Source organism: Pristis pectinata, chromosome 40 (assembly GCF_009764475.1).
Source record: "Pristis pectinata isolate sPriPec2 chromosome 40, sPriPec2.1.pri, whole genome shotgun sequence".
Taxonomy (NCBI): Eukaryota; Metazoa; Chordata; class Chondrichthyes; order Rhinopristiformes; family Pristidae; genus Pristis; species Pristis pectinata.
Genome location: NC_067443.1, coordinates 4,641,485 through 4,662,786, shown reverse-complemented (window position 1 = coordinate 4,662,786; position 21,302 = coordinate 4,641,485). Strand labels below are relative to the sequence as shown.

At 44.2% G+C, this 21,302-nt stretch overlaps 2 protein-coding genes across 4 annotated transcripts in view; one reads left to right on the top strand and one right to left on the bottom strand.

Moving 5' to 3' along the window:
• Window positions 1-21,302, top strand: part of pi4kb (phosphatidylinositol 4-kinase, catalytic, beta) — a 599,336-nt gene that overhangs the window by 195,349 nt on the left and 382,685 nt on the right. The window lies entirely within an intron of this gene.
• Window positions 1-21,302, bottom strand: part of LOC127587477 (transcription factor 12-like) — a 117,624-nt gene that overhangs the window by 53,960 nt on the left and 42,362 nt on the right. For all 3 annotated transcript variants that reach the window (XM_052045831.1, XM_052045832.1, XM_052045833.1), the window contains exon 2: window positions 553-655. In XM_052045831.1, coding sequence (XP_051901791.1) covers window positions 553-655 — 103 coding nt within the window. The remainder of the gene's footprint in view (window positions 1-552; window positions 656-21,302) is intronic.

The following is a 21,302-nucleotide window of genomic DNA, read 5'->3' as shown; positions in this document are numbered from 1 at the left end:
TGCTAGCTCATTCAAAGTGCCATCTAATTAGTCATACTTCCCCACACTTACCTCATAACACTGCAAACATTTCTCTTCCAAATATTTTCTAATTCCATTTCTGAATGTTATTTAATCTGCTTCCACTGCCCATTCAAGCAATGCATTTTATCACCGGGTTACATCTAGTAGCTGGAACCAGGACTAACTAATTCTCTCTCTCTCTCACACAAACACACACACACACACACACAATCGTGCCCCAGAGGTATAACCTCAAAGTTTTACCTTGTAACTAGAATCCAACCCCCTCTGACCCCCCATTCTCCCACTAGGCGTACTCTAAGACTAGACACTCCAAGGACCGTACACCAAGATTACACATCCTCAGTACCACACTCCCACACTCCAATACAAGATACCCGCACAGAATCATACCCCAGAGCTGGGAATAGATGGGAGGTGGATGAAACAAGCCAATTACATGAGGCAGTGTGACACACAGTTTGGAGTAACACCAACTCGGCAGACCCCACCACCCTCCTATATGAACATCCTAAACAGTCACCTTACCTGGCAATAAGAAAGAGCTGGAGAACATGCTGCCAGGTGCTTTGGGGGATGGAAAACTGGAATTCTCCCTGTACTCATCAGAATTCTGTGTCTGGGCATACACCTGCAGAAGACCACGTGGGCAAAAACAGAATTACCACACTGTCCAATTAAAGTTTTCAAACAAATGTCTGGCAGGGTACTTAGGTGCTCATGCTGATGCTAATGAGTAGTTTCGGGTCAGGTGCATACTTATGACCTCAAAACATCACCATTTTGTGCACTCCCACACAGCAAAGATCTTACAGAAGTAACAAGCATCTGTCTTAGTTATATTGGTTGAGGAGTTGACGTTAGTCCTAGAACTCAATGACATTCCTCGAAATAACATTCGTGGGATCTTTCGCATCCACTGGGATAGATGGACAAGTCCTCAGTTCATCATTTTGCTTGAAAGATGGCTTCTCCATTCATAATCGAAGTGGACAGTGTAGATTTTGCATTCACCATGGGCTTGAACTCATGACCCACTTAATTAAGAGGTTGCCCCACTCAGCCATTGCCAATGAATTACAGTGAATGATCAGAAACTGGCAGTCAGCCAGAGCTTAATTGCTGCTTATTACTATGTGCATGCAACTATTGGGCACCACTTTGCAAACTTGCACAGCAAATAACATGTCATCAGCATTGGCAAGAAATCACCAAACGTCTTTTTCTCTGTGAGTACTTTATGAAAAACAAAAACCCTGACTCGTATGTGAGGTGATCTAGTGCAAGCAAATGTTTGGAATAAATCTGCATATAATTAAAAGATGGCAGGAAATGCCTTGACACGACAGGAAGTGCATGCGCATTTCCTTCATCAAATACATCTACCAGTAACAATCAAATTTTGCTTATCGGTTTAATGATCGAGCTCCAAACTCAAGCAATCATGGTGAAATCATGTCAAAATAATTGTCACTAATGCTCACTGCCATGATAGTTCAACTTAATCATAGAAACTTGACCATGTGTCTGTAATGGTGCTTGAATGCTGCAGGTCTAGTCATAATGTTCTATATTTTCACACTAGCCCCACAGCTTTATTCATCCTCAAGTACCTGTCCATTTCCTTGTCGGAAGGAAACTTACAAGCGGCCGCGTATAGTGATAATGCTGCAGCTAACCAGACTGGAGGTGATTGGATAATTCCCATGTCAATCAAACATGGGAGCCCAGACTACTGTAAGTGACTGACATTGATTTTATGCACATTATATGTATCTAACCCCTACTCATTTCATTTTTTTTCTTGAGAAATTAGTTCCTTTAACTGGGAAAAGACTACTGACTGTTAACTTTGTTCGTTAATAATCATCTGCCTGGCTCAACTCCAATGCAGTGGTTGACAGTGTTGGCAATAAGTGCTGCTAATGGAATTGGATGGTGTTTCAGATCCTAATTACCTCCTCACATGGAAAAAATTCTCTTCTTCCCTCCTGATGATTTTACTAATGATGTGAATTTACTGAGCCGCTCGCCGGGGGAAACATATTTACCCTCTCTGTTCTTTCAAAATATTCCAAAACCTTCTGAGAGCACATCTTAACCTTTCAGGTTTCAAGAAGAATAGTTCTAACTTTTTCAACCTCACTAGGTAACTGAAGTTGCATATTCTACTTTGGGATGCCTCAAAGTTGTAAAAGACAGTGTATATATATGCCAATTATTCCATTGTGTATGTAGGTGCATCTGAACCCCAGTATTTTGGTTTCAAACACTGCCAGTACCCTGCGGGGAAGGTGGTTGCACTTTTAGAATTGCCATCTTTTGAGTGAAATATGAAACCATAGCTCTATCTGCCCTCTCAGTTAAAAACAGAAAATGCTATTGGCAAAAAATACTAAGTAATTGGCAATTGATTTATTATTGTCAAACATTCTGAGATATAGTGAAAAGCATGCCATTCAGACAGGACATTCCATACACAAGTACATCAAGGTAGTACAAAAGGAAAACAATAACAGAATGTGTTACAGTTACAAGAAAGTGCAGTGCAGGTAGACAAATAAAGTGCAAGGGCCATAACGAGGTAGACTGTCAGATCAAGAGTTAATATTTATCATATAACAGGTCTGTTTAATCAGAATCAGCATCAGGTTTATCATCACTGACATATGTCATGAAATCTGTTGTTTTGTGGCAGCATTACGGTGCAAGACAGTGAAAGACATAAGGACATAAAAATTACTATAAGTTATAAAAATAAATAGATAGTGCAAAAGAGGAATAACGAGGTAGTGTTCATGGACTGTTCAGAAATCTGATGGCAGGGGGGAAGAACTTGTTCCTGAATCGTTGGGTGTGGGTCTTCAGGCTCCTGTACCTCCTCCCTGATGGTAGTAACGTGAAGAGGGCATGTCCTGGATGGTGAGGGTCCTTAATAATGGGTGGATTGAAAAAACTGATAACAGTGGGATGGAAGCTGTCCTTGAGCCTGGTGGTATGTGTTCTCAAGCTTTTGTATCTTCTGCTCGATGGAAGGGGGAGAAGAGAGAATGACCAGGGTGGGGAGGGGTCTTTGATTATGCTGGCTGCTTTCCTGAGGTGGTGGGAAGTGTTGACAGAATCAGTGGAGGGGAGGCTGGTTTCCATGATGGACTGGGCTGGGTTCACAACTCTCTGCAATTTATAGACAATAGGAGCAGAAGTAGACCATTCGGCCCTTCGAGTCTGCACCGCCATTTTGAGATCATCGCTGATCCTCAACATCAGTATCCTGTTCCTGCCTTGTCCCCATATCCCTTGATTCCCCTATCTATAAGAAACCTATCTAGCTCCTTCTTGAAAGTGCCCAGAGAATTGGCCTCCACTGCCCTCTGAGGCAGTGCATTCCACAAATTCACAACCCTCTGGGAGAAGAAGTTTTTCCTCACCTCTGTCCTAAATGGCCTAGCCCTTATTCTTAAATCATGCCCCCTGGTCCTGGAGTTCCCCAACATCTGGAACATATTTCCTGTCTCTATCTTGTCCAATCCCTTAATAATCCTGTATGTTTCAATCAGATCCCCTCTCAATCTTCTCAATTCCAGTGTGTACAATCCCAGTCTCTCCAACCTCTCAGCATAAGACAGTCCCGACATCCCCGGAATTAACCTCGTAAACCTACGCTGCACGCCCTCTATAGCCAGGATATCCTTCCTTAACCCTGGAGACCAAAACTGTACACAATACTCCAGGAGTGGTCTCACCAGGGCCATGTACAAATGCAAAAGAATCTCTTTGCTTTTGTACTCAATTCCCCTTGTAATACAGGCCAACATTCCATTAGCCTTCATCACTGCCTGCTGCACTTGCTCATTCATTTTCAGTGACTGATGAACAAGGACTCCTAGATCCCTTTGTATTTCCCCCTTACCTAACTCCACACCATTCAGATAATAATCCGCCTTCCTGTTCCTGCTCCCAAAGTGGATAACCTCATACTTATCCACATTAAACTTCATCTGCCAAGTATCTGCCCACTTACCCAATCTATCCAAATCACCTTGAATTCTCCTAACTTCCTCTACACATGTCGCACTGCCACCCAACTTTGTATCATCAGCAAACTTGCTAATGTTATTCACAATGCCTTCATCTAAATCATCAACATAGATCGTAAACAGCTGCAGTCCCAGCACCGAGCCCTGTGGCACCCCACTAGTCACGGCCTGCCATTCTGAGAAACATCTATTCACCCCTACCCTTTGTTTCCTATCCGCCAACCAGTTTTCTATCCATGTTAATACCTGCCCCCCAATTCCATGAGCCCTAATTTTACCCACCAATCTCCTGTGCGGCACTTTATCAAATGCCTTCTGAAAGTCGAGGTACACAACATCCACTGAATCTCCCTCGTCTATTTTCCCGGTTACATCCTCAAAAAACTCCAGTAGATTAGTCAAGCATGATTTGCCCTTGGTAAATCCATGTTGACTCGACCCAATCCTATCATTGCTATCCAAATATGCCACTATTTCATCCCTAGCATCTTCCCCACCACAGATGTCAGGCTAACTGGACGATAGTTCCCCGTTTTCTCCCTCCCTCCTTTCTTAAAAAGTGGGATAACATTAGCCATTCTCCAATCCTCAGGAACTGACCCCGAATCTAAGGAACATCGGAAAATGATCACCAATGCATCCACAATTTCTAGAGCCACCTCCTTTAGTACCCTGGGATGCAGACCATCTGGACCTGGGGATTTGTCAGTCTTCGGCCCCATTAGTCTACCCATTACCATTTCTTTCCTAATGTCAATCCACTTCAGTTCCTCTGTCACCCTCTGCCTTTTGTCCATCCTTACTTCTGGGAGATTTCTTACGTCTTCCCCCGTGAAGACAGATCCAAAGTACTTATTAAATTCGACTGCCATCTCCCTGTTTCCTGTCCTTGCGGTCTTGGGCAGAACAGTTGCCATACTAAGCTGTGATGCATCCGGACAGGATGCTTTCTGTATTGCATCTGTAAAAAAATTGGTGAGGGTCATTGGAGACATGGCAAATTTCCTTAGCCTGTAACATGAGGAAAGTCTTCTTTTCTTAAAAAAAATACAATGAACGGTTAGGATCTGGAATACACTGTCCGTGTGGGTCGTGGAGGCAAATTCAACCACAGCATCGAAGAGGGAACTAGATAAGTTCTTGAAAGGAAAAAAATGTAAGCCTACAGGGAGAAGATAGAGGAGTGGGAAAAGCTGGATTGCTGTGGCACAGAGCCAGCACAGACTTTGATGGGCTGAGTGACCTACTTCTGTGCTGGAATGTTGCTGTGATTCTGAAGAGTAGGGGAGATTTTCGATTTCCTTTTCAAATTTATTGCTGAATTAACGTTGTTTGGTCACTATTGTGGGGGCCTGCTGTGCACAAATCGACCATCACATATCCTACATTACAGCAGCAACTACACTTGGTTGCAAAGTGCTGTGGGTAATGTTAAAGGCACTATACAAATGCAAGTATTACCTAACAGTCATTGAAATCTATACAATTTTTCTGGAGAAATTAACTGCTTTTACTGAGGGAAGTTGCTGCAGTCTGCTTCCTCTGCTCTTGAAGAAGACTTAACTGTACAATTAGTCCCACCCCCATCTCCAGCTGACAGTACTGGATGTGGGAACTTGCTGATTTTGTGGGAATCTGGCATTGCGGTATCACCTCATGGGAGCCTGGCGTCGTGTTACTGTCTTGTGAGAGTCTGCCACTGTGGTAGCATCTTGAGAGTGCAAGAACTGTGGCAACCAATGTATACACAGTGAGCTTCCACAAAACAGCAATATAATGAGATAAATCTACTTTAACGTTGAGTTTTTTGGTGGGGGAGGAATGGTTAAATATTTTTAAACACATGACATTCTTTGAAATAGCAGCCACTGCATCTTTTGCATTCACCCGAGACAGCAGACAGAGCATCATAGCCAAAACACAGTGGTGCCCTTGCTTAGTACTGGCACAGGCAGCCTTAACATGAATTTAGTCTCAAGTCTCCAAAGAGGGACTTGAACACTCGATCTTCAGAGGTGGCAACCACTGAGCCAATACATGCACCATAAAGGCACTTGCAGTTAGTCATCTAATGTTCATGTGTATTGGCTTCAATAACCCCTATTCCTATCGGTACTAGTAGTCAAATAAAACCAGTGACAGTGCTGATTGAGAGGCTGCTGCCAGCACTGTGATTACCTTAACAGTACATGGAAACTGATCCATCAATGAAATCTCTTAAACACAGAGAGAAAAAACTCAAAATTCGTCTAATAAATAAACTGCTCACCGTGGCACCGAACTATCAGAGTATAAAAGGAGCACCAGGTACAGGCTACTAGTAGAGAGTTCTGTTTGCTGAACAATGTCAAGGAACAAGGATGCAAGACAACAACTACAAAACTATAGGAAGGATGTCATTAAGCTGGAAAGGGTGCAGAAAAGATTCACAAGAATGTTACCAGGACTGGAGAGCTTGAATTATAAGGAGAGGCTGGATAGGCTGGGACTTTTATCCCTGCAGCATAGGAGGCTGAGGGGTGACCTTACAGGAGTACATAAAATCATGAGGGACATGGAGAAGGTGGATGGCCACAGTCTTTAGGCCTGTTTCCTTGCTGTATAACCCTATGACTCTTCCCTTTCTCCCTCCACAAACCCTATTTGTCCTACTCAGCCAACCTTCTCCTCAACAAAAAACAAACTGCTGGAGGATGGGTTGAGCAACATCTGTAGGGGGGAAAGGAACCATCAATATTTTGGGTTGAGATCCAATGTGGCTCATCCCGCTGAGTTCCTCCAGCAGTTTGTTTTTTGCTCCAGATTCTAGCATCTGCAGTCTCTTGTGTAACCTTCTCCTCAACTCTCCTAAGAGGGAAAGGATTCGCAACTCTACTATCCCAAAACCTAATCCAGCAACAATAAACTACATTTACAGTGTCTTATCAAATGCACTTCACAGGAGACTTGATTCCACGACGAGCCACACAACAACAACTCGTTGCAAGCTGCTCTCTGCAGATCTACTCATTACTTTTACTATAATGGTTCTACTCTTTTAAATCTAAATTCTATGTCTCTAAAAATTACTACACTTTACTTTGCATTCTGTATTCTTTTACCTTGTACTACCTCGATGCACTGTGTAATGAATTGATCTGTATGAACGGTATGCAAGACAAGTTTTTCATTGTACCTCGGTACAGTGACAATAATTGACCAATTCCAATTCCAGAAAGGTCAGTCATAAAGGACCACCTTAAAGAAGGCAAGAGCAATGGAGAGGTTTCACAAGGGAATTCCAGAGCCCAGGGCCAAGGTGGCCAAAGGCACAGCCACCACTGGTGGAGCAACAGAAATCAGGGGTGTACAAAAGGCCAGAACTGGAGGAACATTGATTACAGAGATGGGGGGGGGGGGGGGGGGGGGGCAAGGCCATAGAGAGACTTGATGATGAGAATTTTAAACCCAAGTCTTTGCCAGACAGGAAGATAAAAGGAAAACAAGGTACAACATCAGTTTCTTCTCTGGCCCATTACCTGGCCAATTCTGATGATTTAAATTGTGATGTGGACATGGCCTCATTTTCCTTGGGTGGAAGATAAAGATTGTGATGCTGGAAAATTGAGGGACATTGGGAGGAAAGGATCGGCACTCATTCATTTGGGGGTCCTGCTATTCAGGGGCAGCTGCTGGAAAGTGTGCCTGTGTGGTCAGCTGGAGGCAGAATTAAATTCAGCTGTAATGCCCCTTGCAGCCAAATAGACTGGTCCAATAAGCACTGGCAAAGCTTCCAGAGGTCAGTGGAAAAAGGGGGGTGGGGGGGGGGGGGGAAGAAAATGACTGATAGCTTAGGGAAGAGCCTGGAGAGAAATTAAAGGAGGCTGCTTCAACTTTGGATTCGGCAGTGGTTCGTACTATGTATATTGCGCCAGGATATGCTCTGCTGGCAGTCTCCCTGACTCCAGAGCTGTCAGCAATTTCATTGCAAGATGCCTTCAATGCTGGCTGAAGTTCAGCCCAAAGCTTCCTCCCTCTCCCATACGGGGGAACTGCCACTGGAAATAATCCGGGCCTTTTAGCAATTCCGCCCCTCATAAATCAGGAGATAACTGCCATGCTCAGCCAGTTCGCCAGCTCCCTGTGAAGGCGAGGTCCCCCATCTGGGCCTCTTGCCCTGTGCCGGCTTAGTGGTAGGAGGTGTAATTAGCCTCAGTCAAGGGTTGTTGGGGGTGGGGAAGAGAGAAGAAGTGTTCAAGAAAAACAACAAGGAAGGGAGCGATAGAAAGAGCGAGAGAGCAAGTGAAAGAGCGTGAGAAAGGGATTGGGCAAGGGAACAAGGGAGAAAAAGGAGGGAAAAGAGAAAGCAAGGAAGAGAGTGAAATAGCAAGCAGGAGAGAGGGGCAAGGGACCGGGTGATGCAACACGGGAGCAGGTGAGAGAGTGAGAGAACGCACATGATAGAGAGAATGTGCGAGTGAGAGTGCATGCAAGACAGAGACTCAGATGAAAGAACTGCAGGCAATGCACAGGACAATGAGTGATTGGAAACGACAAAAAGTAAGGCAACATGAGCATAGATATGGGTGAATGAGCCGAGCAAGAATGGTGTAACACGTGTGTCCGTTGTTAACACGACTGTATTCGTGCTTATACAGTCACACTACACTAGTAACCCTATTTCAGTCATGGTATAATGGTCACATTATTTGACTGTCACTAAATTGGTAACCTTCTGCAGTCACAGTACAATGCAAAAGAGTGGGTACTTCAGGTACTAACAAATCAGGATATGATGACTGGCCCAGGATTACTCAAATAGCCTGCCAGTATCTGCAGCCCTAGAGGCAGCACCCTGAGAAGAGGGGAAAGTAGACAGGGCTCTCCCAGTCACAGAAATGGAACTGTCCCCTATGGTTTGCGACAAGCTGCTCCCTGCCTCCCTCCCCAATACTTCACAGCTGACCCTTGAAGCTGGAAGTAATCGTTTGACATCCACACAAGTTAGAGCAGCAGAAGCCAGTGATTAGGGGACAAGCCAAATATTGTCCACTTGATTGGAGCTGCACTACTGTCCTAACAACATCTGATCATTTGGTTGGTGGCCCCCAGTCTGTTTACCAGCAATAAGAACAAAGTCCACTGCAGCAGAAATTAAGGATTGATTCTATTCCTCAATAAATAAACAGATTCGCATTTCTCTAGCACTTCAGGACTTTACAAAATGTTTTAGTGCCAATGAGCTGCTTGAGAGCACAGTCATTTGTATTGTAGGAAAAATAACAAGAATCAGACATTATCACTGACTTGTATGACGTGAAATTTGCTGTTTTGAAGCAGCAGTACAGTGCAAAGACATACAATTACTATAAATTATAATAGTATTGCAAAAAAAAGGAATAACGATGTAGGGTTCATGGACTATTCAGAAATCTGATGGTGGCGGGGAAGAAGCCGTTTCTGAATCATTGAGTGTGGGTCTTCAGGCTCCTCCCCAATCAATTATTACACAGGAAACTCCCACAACAGCAATGTGATAAGCTTAATAAGAGGTAAAGATTGGCCCCAGGACATCAAGCTTTTCTACCTATGGTGGCTGTGGAGTTTTTTTTATTACCTCCATCTGAGGGGACAGATCACCCTTAGTTTAATATCTCATTCCAAAGACAGCACCTCTGACGCGAAAAACCTTCTGGAAAAAGCCTAGAAGCCTGTTGTCTGCTGGGTGAGACTCAAACTTACAGCTTTCTGATCCAAAGAGTATGCGACCCAAGGAGCAACATCCACTCTTTCACCCAGAGTGAGGCATACTGGAAAAGCTGTACTGTTTCTGCAATTGCATCATACTTTCTGTACTGAAGATCAATGTAGCCTGAGATCACAGCTCTGTCAAAAACAAGTTGTTCATCCAGTAGGACTAATTATGTTAGCTTGAACCAGTTCTAAAGAAGATCCAAGATTGCTTTTGTGAGGGACAATGCAAGGAGTTGCAAATATTCAAACCAAAGAAATAGGAGCAGAACTAAGCCACATAGTATTTCTAGCCTGCTTGACCCTTCATTAAGGGTTTTGTAGAATAGTGGTCAAGTTGCTAGACAAAAATTCAAATCCCAGTACTGCACCTGGGAAATACAAGTAAATGAAGAAGTTCATATTAGATGGTAAAAATGGAACCATCATTAAAAACCCCTCTGGTTTGGGAAGGAAATATCCCATCCTCATCGCACTTGGAACATTGTGTACAGTTCTGATTGCCATACTACAGGAAGGATGTGATAGCAATAGAGAGAGTGCAGAAGAGATTCCCTTGGAATGTTGCCTGGGAGGGTTGTAGTTTTAAAGAAAGGTTGGATAGGCTGGATTTATTTTCACTGCTATGTAGGAGGCAGAGGGGTTACCATATAGAGGTTTTAAAATTATGAGGAGCATAGATAAGGTAGATAGTCTTTTTTCCAGAGCAGGGGAGTCTAGAACTTGGGGGCACAGGTTTAAAGATGAGAGGGGAGAAGCTTAAAGGAAAACTGAGGGCAAGGTTTTCCACATGGAGGGAAATAATTATCTGGAATGAGCTGCCAGAGGTGGTGGTAGAGGCTGATACAGTTAACACATTTAAAAAGGCATTTGTACAGGTACTTGGATAGGAAAGGCATAGAGGAATACAGGCCTAATGTCGGCAAATGGGATTAGTGTAGACCAGCATTACAGCTGACATAGATGAGGTGGTTCAAAAGGATCCATTTCTGTGTTGTACAAATTTTGATTCTATGATTTTTACCCATCTAGATAGAATGCAATTGCAGACCCTGAATTATGGTTGGCTCTCAACTGTCCTCTAAGCAGGCCCAACAAGTTATTCAGTTCAAGAGGCAATAAGACATGGGCAATATGATGCAATATCATCCTTTAAATAAAAACAAATGATCTCGTGCTCCATTTCCCAAGTGTCTAAAAACCTATCATATGACAATGACTCCAATTTCGGCAGGTCTCTGGGGTGGAGGCTCTGAACGAAAAGATGTCCAACCCCTTATCCAGACACTGCACATTCCTGTCAGTAGAAATACCCTATACCAGTCCCTCCAAGAATCCGATCAGGTATAAGTAAGATCACCTCTTGTTCTAAACTCTGTTTAGCATAGGGCCTGTGCTCACCAGAGTTTATGGGCCAATGAAGCAGCAATCCATACATCGGGACATTTGAAAGAACTATACTACTGTCCCTGTAAAAGGAAGACTTCAGGAATGAAATGCCTACTCAGATGGGTGCTGGCCACATACGCCACATTGGAGCTGCATGACTGAAACCACTTCACAGTAGTGTACATCTCTACAGGCCTGTCCAGCAGAAATCAAACCCTCAGAAACCACGACGGCCATTCAGACATCAAGGCTCTGAACAGATGCTTCATCAGCATTCCTTTCATGGAACAATTCCACTCCCCGTGCCCAGAGGCAACCCCTCCCAACCACTGTCCCTTCCAATAGCTGGCCCCAGCTTTCAGGCACGTCACCATCACCATCCTTCAGGTCTGATCCTGGGTGGCTAATCCATCACAACAGGCCTTGGGGCCAAAAATACACCATCCAACAGGATCCACCATATGTCGGACAACAAGGAGAGGAGGTGCACGGTTCCAAATTCAACGTTTACACCTTTTTTTAAAAATAGTTCCCCCCACCACCATCACCCACAAGACTTCAGTGTGTCTGCTACCCTTAAAAAAATCAGAACGTGTTTGGCTGCAATAAAAGGAACTCCCCCAGCAGGACTGTCAGGACTGGTAGATCAAAGGCTCAAGCAGCTTCTGATGTGGTTTCAGTTCCTTTAACAGATCCATATGGAGTTAATAATAATTGGCCCTTGGAATGTCAGAGAGATGCTTCAATTCTGAAAGCTGTGAAAGGCCCGGGCATAAATGCATGCAATTTATTTTTAAGCTCCGCTTTGAGGAGCGCTTTCATAGTCATAAGATTCTTTTGTTATCCCCAACCACCCCCGCCCCCCCTTTCTGCAACCCCTTTGTTAGTGCAGAGTCAACCATTGCTTGGAGGACCACTCTCTCTCTCTCTCTCTCGCCTCTGAATCAGCAGTCTGACCTCCAGTCCCGCTCCAAAGGTTCGAGCACAAACTTCTTGGCTAACACTCACCACAGGGGGCGGTGTCAAGGGAGTGCAGCGCAGTTAGAGGGTGGCAGTACCAAAGGAATAGCACATTGTTATACAGTAGTGCCAATGGATGGCTTCCAGGCTAAAGGGGGATGGTGCCAACGTTGCACCTCATAGCTGGAGGGGAACAGTGCCAAGTGAGTGTCTTGCTGTGTTGCCGACGGGTATCACATTTGTTCTTTGAATAACATGATCTGGATCATTCTCTTATTGCTCTTCGTGGGAGCTTGCTGTGCATAAATTGGCTGCTAATTTTCCCATATTTCCTATGATCTAATCCAGATGCAGGGTCTTGACCTAAAACGTCGAGCAACGCTTTGCCTCCATGGATGCTGCTTGACCTGCTGAGTTCCTCCAGTAGTTGGGTTATTGGTTTAGGCTCACACCCTGGTTGAAGTGCCACACCAATGGAACACTGGTGATAGTCACAAACAATCTGCTGGAGGAACTCAGCAGGTCGAACAGCAGCCGTGGGAGGAAAGGAATTGTCAACGTTTCAGGTCGAAACCCTGCATCAGGACGGTGTTCCTGATGCAGGGCTTCAACCTGAAACATTGACAATTCCTTTCCTCCCACGGCTGCTGTTCGACCTCCTGAGTTCCTCCAGCATATTGTTTGTTGCTCCAGATTCCAGCATCTTCAGTCTCGTGTCTCCACGGGTGATGGTCAGCCACTTCAGGAAGGGAAGAGGAGGAAGGAACACCCAAATTTACATCGCACCTCACACCTGCTCAGGACATCCCAAAGTGCTTTACCACCGATGAAGAATTTTTAAAAAAATGTCCAGTGTAATGGACTAGAATGTACAGGGCAAATTCAGAGCCTCTGCAGGACAAAGGCTTCAAAGTGTGGAAGACCACAATAGACTTCATGGGGAGGGCGAACAAGAATGGTGGAATCGGCGGTTACACGTCAGATGAAATTCAGAGCATTGAAGTGCAATGTGATACTCTTTGCTAGGAAGAACATATCATACAGTTCCGAAGGCAGGGGGTAGGGATGGTATGGTGTGGGGGAAGACCACTGGGTCCATCGAGTCCATATCAGCCCTTTGTAGTCATTCTCAGTCAATCTTTGGTGGGAAGGCAGATTGAGAAAGTGACTAGGCTTCAGTGATAAAGGACAGAAACACAAAAAGGAAGATATGTTGAACCCCTATAAAGCATCATCTTGGTCGTAACTTGAGTTTTGCACCAAATTCTGGTCACTGCACTGCAGGAAGGATGTGAAGTCCTTAGTGAGCATGAACTGCCCTCTCAGGTGGATATAAATGATATGCCTCAATTCAGTTTCCCCTCAGCCTCCTTTGTCAGAAAGAAAACAGCCCACCCTGACCAATCTTTCCTCAGTCAAATTTTCCAGTCTTGAAAGAGTGCAGAAGAGATTTACTAGCATGATCCTAGGTATGAGGGATTTCAGCTACAAAGTTAGACTAGAGATACTGATATTATTCACCAAGGATCAAGTATGGTTGAGAGAAGATTTGGCAGTTCAGAATAATCAAGGATCTAAAAAAAAGTGAATTGATAAAGTCCATTCTGTTAAGTCTGGGAACCAGAGAAGACAGATATAAGGTGGAGGTGGTGTGGAGGAGATTTACCAGGATGTTGCCAGGTCTGGAAAATTGTGGCCGGAAGAAAGAGTGGTTAATCTGGGTTGATTTCTTTGCAACAGAGAAATTTACTTTGCATCTACCCAGCTTGTACCTCGGTCGGGGTAAGATTACACGTAAGGTTGCATTTTGTGCTCATGTCTCTGGAATGTGTCTGTCCATCTGGACACTTGGGCACACAAATCTAACCCGTTATTCAGAGCAGTATGGAGGCTGTGCGATACTGTCAGGGACGCTGTCCTTTCAGATGAAGCACTAAAGACTTCTGTCCTTTGAGTGAGTCAAATCAACTAGGAGTGAATGAGGGAAAACAGCAGCGGGCAGACAGGATTTGGAATTCACTGTCCAAGAGCACAGTTAAAGCATTGCCTTGCAAATCCTAGCATGAACTCAATGACAGAGTGGTCCCTTTGGTGCTGTAACAATTCTAGGACTCTTATCTAATGTCAGAAACATGGCAGCAATTTTATGCACAGCAAGATCACGCAGAGTGAGAAACGGCCAGTTCCTCTGTTTTAGGTGATGCTACTTGACTGACACTATAAAATACTTATGACACAAAAGGAGACCATTCAGCCCCTCTCATCTGTGCTTGTTCAGAAAAGGCTACCCACCCAAAACACTCAGTCTGCAGCCCTGCAGGTCACAGATTTAAGTCACGCCCAAGTACCGCTTAAATGTGGGGAGGGTTTCTGCCTCTACCACCCTTTCAGGCCCCCACCACCTGCTGGTTGAATCATTGTTCCTCAGCTCCCTCTAATTCTTCCAACAATTATTTTAAATCTCTGCCCCCTGATTTTTGACACCGTTGCTAAGGGAAATGGGTTCTTCCTAGTTACGCTACGTAAGCCCCTCCTAAGTTTTACGTCTCAATTAAGTCTCCCCTCAGCCTCCTCTGTTCCAATGAAAACAAACCCAGACTAACCAGTCTTTCCTCGTGGCTACAATTTGCCAGTTCAGTGGTTGAGGCAGGCACATTAACAACATTTAAAAAGACACTTGGACGGGTACATGGATGGGAAAAGGTTAAGAGGGATATGGGCCAAACATGGGCAAGTGGGTCCAGCTTAGATGGGAATCTTGGTTGGCATGGACCAGTTGGGCCAAAGGGCTAAATTCTGTGCTGTAAGACTCTACAACATCCCCATAAATTTCCAGTGCACCATCTTCAATGCAAGTACTGTAATGTGGTAACCAGAACAGTACACAGTGCTCATGCTCTGGTCCTGACATAACTTTCTCAGAGGGTTGTGAGGAGCTCTCTTCCTCAAAAGATAGTTGAAGCTTTGAATAACTTTAAGGCCAGAGGTAGGTAGATGCTTGCTGAGCAAAGGGGTGAAAAGTTACCAGGAGTAGGTGGGAACATGAAGTCATAGTTACAATTAGATCATCTTCTTGAATGGCAGAACAGGCTGAGAGCAAAGATAAAAGACGAGCTGCTGGAGGAACTCAGCTGGTCAGGCAACATTCATGGAGTGAAATTGGACAATGTTTCGGGTTGAGATCCTTCATCTGGACTGAAAGATAGAGGGGAGATTGGCAGCATAAAGTGGTGAAGGGGAGGGGCAGGGCAAGAGCTGGCATGCAAATCGGTGGATCCAGATGAGGTTGATTGGCAGATGGGATCAGGTGGGGGAGGGAAGGGTGGAAATGGTGACAAGGGCTGGGAGGTGATAGGTGGAGGCAAAGGGCTGCAGATGATGGGATCTGGTCGGAAAGGAAGGTGGAGCATGGTACCAAATAAAGGAGATGGGAACAGTAGGTGGAGGGGACCCAGTGGATGGAGTGTGTGGGCAGGTGGAATGGGTCGGGGAGGGTGTATTGTTGGAAGGAAGAGTGTGTGTGAGAGAACCTGGGTCGGTCAGAAGGAGCTGGAAAAGGGACAGAGGGGGAGCAGGTTACATGAAACTGGTGAATTCAGTGTTTATGCCGTCGGATTGGAGACTACCCAGGCGGAATACAAGGTGCTGTAACTGTAGTTTAATAATGGGATAGATTTTTGGACTATAGACGAATCAAGGGTTATGGAGATCAAGCAGGAAAAATTGAAGCCAAAAATCAGATCAGCTGAGCTCTTGTTGAATGGCAGGATGGCTTAGGGCCAATATGACAGACTCTTGTTCATAATTCTTATATTCTTTATGTCCTGAAATCATGAAAGGATCAATGTTCTTTATCTTGGGACAAGTGGTGGATGGAGGCTGTGTCTAACAGATTCTGCCCAATAACAGTGGAAAATGAAAGCATAACAATTCATCTGTATCCTACTAACAAGGAGACAAAGAGAGAAGTTTAGTACCACAATAAAAAGACTAGCCTTAGGGGGAGAACCGAGCACTTGGATCATTAAGCTCTGTATATTGGCTTCAAGAATCCCACACTTAAAATAAACTCTTGTGTCATTAAACATTCAGCAGCAGTGAGACCTGCAAAGTGCTAACAGTGCAATACTTGGCTTTAAATTTACAGGCAGTACACCAGGCATGCAGGTTTGTGAGTCATTCATTTGTGTGAAAGGGAATGAGAGAATCAGAGGGAGAGAGAGAGAATGAGAGAGGGAGAGAGAGAATGAGAGTGAGACTGGGCGGGAGAGATGGGTGGGGAAGGAGGGAGAGAGAAAAACATAAGATAAAAGGGAACAAGAGTTAGGTCTTCAGCCCCTCACATCTCCTCCACCTATCAACAATCATGGCTGATCTTATACCTCAACTGAAATTTCCTGCTCTTTTCCCATAATTTCTTTATTTGGGAAGCTGTCAATCGGTTTTGAATGTAACTAATGACTTGGCCTCCACAGCCCTGCACTGCAATGAATTCCATGGATTCACCACCCTCTGAGTGATGACATTTCTCATTTTAATTCTTAATGGCTTACCCCTCATTTTGAGACCATTACTCCCAGTTCCACTGTGGATCTACCCCCTCAAGCACTAAGAATTTTGTGTGTATCAATGAGGTCAGAGAATGGAGGCCTTACCTACTCATTTTCCCCTCACATGATACATTCAGCATCTCAGAAACCAATCTGGTGAATGTTCACTGCACCCCCTCAACCCATCATGTAAAATATAAAGAGAAAATGCTGGAAACACTCAGCAGGCCAGGCAGCAGCTGTGGAAGGAGAAACAGTTAATGCAAGGTTCGTCAGGTGAGCAAAATTATACACATATAATGAAACCACTTCATAGTAGTATTGGTAGTAAGGCATCTTTATTCTTGTATTCAACTCTCACAGCAACAAAGGCCAATGTATTATTTGCCTTAGTCATCTGCTGCACCTGTACGTTTGCTTCCAATAACTCAGGTCCCTTTGAACACCAACATTTCCCAGTCTCTCAATATTTAAACAATACTCAGCATTTCACTTCCTTCTAGTCGTGGATAACCTCATTTTTCCATTATTTTCCATCTGGCATGTTGTTGCCTGCTTATGCAACTTGGTCATATCGCCTCAAAACCTCTCTGCATCCTCATCACTATTCACATTCCCACTTAGTTTCATGTCATCAACAAACGTGGAAAAGGTCACACTTGTTCCCTTCAACCAATTTAGATTGTGTATAAAGGGACCCAAGCACAATTCCTGCTGGAATTCACTTGTCACAGCCTGTCGACCTGAGGAGAACCCTTTTACTCCTGTTTTCTTTTGTTAACCCAACTCTTAATCCAGAGGAGTATGTGGCCTGCAATGCCATGAGCTCTAACCTTGTTCCTTAACCTGTGTCAAACCTTCTGAAATTCCAAATGCACCACCTTATCTACTAGATATCTTCAAATAACCCCAATAGATTAGTCAAACATGATTTCCCCTTCATAAATTCCTGTATATCCAGATATCACATTCTTTATTGTAGTTTCCAGCATTTTTATCAACTATTGATACCAGGTTACTGGGTTGGTAGTTCTTCACTTACTCTCTCCCTTCTTTCTTAATTAGTGGGTCACAATTTGTTACCCTGCAGTCTGCAGAAACCCTTTCAGAAGCAGTAGAATCGTGGATGATAACCAAAGCAGCCACTGACGTATATAATCAGGTACGTAGCATTTATCACAGACCGTGAAATGGATGGGGGGGGAGGGGGGAAGAGAGAAATGGAAATAGAGCGGAGATGGAGAGAAAGAGTGAATATCAGGTTCCTCGGCACACATTTGACAGAGCCCCTTATCGCTTATGACCCTCAACAATGGGAAACCTTTAAACTGGTTGAATAAACAGTGATTCTGTACAATTACAGAACAAGTAACCTTTACCCCATTGAACAAACAGCGTTTCCGTACAGTTACAGAATGAATAACCTTCACCCTGCTGAATAAACAGACTCCATACAGTTGCACGCCATGTAACCTTTATGTTGTTGAATAAACAGCGACTCCGTAGAGTCCAAGCTGAAATTTGCAAGGCTACAGGGAAACAGCTGGGGAAGTAGGATTAATTGTTAAGAAACAGGATAAATACAATGGGCTGAATAGCTGCCTTCTGCAAAATAACTTGAAGAATTAATCCCACTGTGAATTACGTAAACTGCTGAATTAACAGCACTTCTCTACAGTTACAGAAAAGTACACACATTCCTGTTCTATAAGACAGGGATTCCAGGCAGTACAAGGACTGTATCTGGGAATGTTCTGCTGATCAGACAAATTAATACCTCGCAAAAATCCTTCTCTTCACCCCCCCCCACCCTATATCAATCCACTCTTGTTCTAGTATGAAGGATCTCAACCTGAAACGTCAACTATCCATTTCCCTCCATAGATGCTACCTGACCTGCTGAGTTTCTCCAGCACCTTTTGTCTTGCTTCAGATTCCAGCATCTGCAGTCACTTGTGTCTCCTCGTTCCAGTAGTTTTCCAACTCTTCATATATCCTGGAGTTCCCTGGAAGCTCACTGTCCCAAGATGTCACTGAACCCCACGCAGCAGGCGACTGCAAGGTGTGGCAAGGTAATTTATCTCAGCCAGCAAACTGCAACCATCTCATAAATGGTTTTAGTTCCTGACTCATGCCCAGGCATTACTGTTAGAATGTGACCCTCTTCATACAAGTAGATACAGTTCATGAGCAAGCAGAGACAGCAAGAGTTGGCAGGTTATCCAACTTTGAAACATCACAGATAAACCTGCTCTCCAACCCAACCTCCCATCTTCCACCTTCTGTAAATTTGACCTTGTCCAAAACAGGTTGCTGCATGTCCTCCCATCACTACGTCTGCTGACGTCAGTTGTCAATCCATTTTTTTTAATTCTCCGCCTTGTTTTCAAATCCCTCAGTTGTCTCTTTCCCCACCCCACCATCCCACTCCACATTTTTCCCTCCTCCAGCTCGACCCTTCCGAAATCTGTGCCCCTTCAAGTTGGACCTCATCGTCATCCTCAATTGCCATAAGGTCTGGAATTCCCTCCTCAAACCTCCTGAAAAGCTACCTCTTCAACCAGGCTAGTAATCAGCTGTAAGCAAGTTCCTTTTCTCTCTTGGGGAATGTGCCAAGGGCAACTTGTAACTTCACTGAAACCAGACGACTTCCTGAGATAAGTAAGCACAACCTCAGGATCAAACCCAGGAATGTCAGGTCCAAATTAATATATCCATCAAATCAATGCAGTGTGGTTACTGCTACATTAAAAAGGTCCCTTGTTGATACTGAAGGAGTGAAATTTGAAGCTCTCCCAGCAATTCATATGCTTTAATGACTTATCCAGTCCCCCAGTACACACCCCACCAGGGTCAGCAGTCGAAAATTGATTAAAATGTTACAAGGTGAACAATAATTCTAAACATCCCAATTTACAGTTCAATTATGGTGCTTCATAGATCCCATTCACAGGCCTAAACATCCAATCACTTCACCACCTACACACTAGAGCTTCAGTATGTACCATAACAGTATAAGATGCACTGCAGCAACTCACCAACCAAATTTGCAATCCCTACCACTTAGAAGGACAAAAGCAGTAGGTGCATGAAAAGACAACTAGGACCCCACCATGCCACACACCACCCTAACTTAAAAGTATATTGTCATTCCTTTGTGGTTGTTAGTTCCAAATCCTGGAACTCCCAACCCAACAATACATTAAGGGCACCTTCACCAAAACGGACTACATTGATTCAAGGTGGAGATTAGGGATCAAAATACCAGCCTTGCCAGAGACAAATATTATATATCCCACTATAGTTTCCAAAAAGTGCAACAGGTAGGTCACTTAACCAAGCATCCTGTGCTAAAGGGCCACATTCTAAACCTGTACTCTTCCAGTAGCATAAAAATTTAATCCTAGGTGCCTGCTGTATCAAGCATAATCCAAATGGCTAAATGCATGCCCATTGCACCAGTGAAGAAAAAAAGTATGGCACAGGGTGCAGTGGGTCAAATGGCTTTCTTCTCTGCTCATGATTCTATCCTCCCAATTACACCCTATTCAATACAGTTGCAAATCAGTGTGCTGCCTGAAAGAGGAGTGGAAATGTGTTAGGCTGCAACCTTCCAAAGGGAATTGGATAAATATTTGTAAAGGGAAAATACGCAGAGCTGAGGAGAGAGCGTGGGGCTATATTGTCAGTTGTGACACTCAAGAGTCAGAAATCATACATCCAGTAATGCTCCAAGACTTGAGCTAGCTGATGTTCCCAGTGCCAACACTGAGGTGGGGTTTCACTTTCAGAGAAAACACCTTACAGATGAGACATTAAATCAAAGTCACATATGCTTACTCAAGTATCCCAAGGCTACATTTCAATGAATGGGGGAAGTTCCTCCTCATTCCAGTACTAAACCTTCACTCAGCATCATAAAGACAGATGATCAGAGTCATTTTCATGCTACACTCTGTGGGAGTTTGCTGTGGGCAACTGGTTGCTGCACTTCCCACATGACAATAGTGACTACACCTCAAGAATGCCAAATTAGCAGCAAAGCACTTTGGGACATCCAGTCAAGCACACAAAAGGTGCTATAGAAATACTAGGCTCAAAGAGCTTGAGGTAAAAAAATCATATCCATTGTTTGCCTTGACCTACAAAGTAACCAAGAGCTCTACAGTCACTGGGGAATGGTTGAGGAAGATCCTTGTGATGACTTTCCCTTTGACAGACTGCAGGGAGACCCCTCCATAATTACAGCAAGCGAACTTGTCTCTTTATTGAAGATGGTTACAGCATTTCTAAGATCCCCCGGCAAGGTTTCCTCTTCCCAAAGGCTTTGCACCAGAAGAGCTTCTCCACCACATTTTAGTCATTCCACAGGAATTTTGGATGCTCCAATGGCCTTGTTGTTTGCAGCTGCCGGAGGGCCTTTTCAATCTCCAAAAGGATGGTTATGAGATTGTCATGGATGGTGCACTATAGGATTTAGTCAGGGGCACTCATGTCGAGGACAGGGTCCAGTTCATGAGATCTTCAAAGTGCCTCATCCAGTAGATGCCAACTACACCCATCCTTGATTAGCCCTCTTCTATTTGTGCAGAGTGGGGTCCAGGAAGGCTGT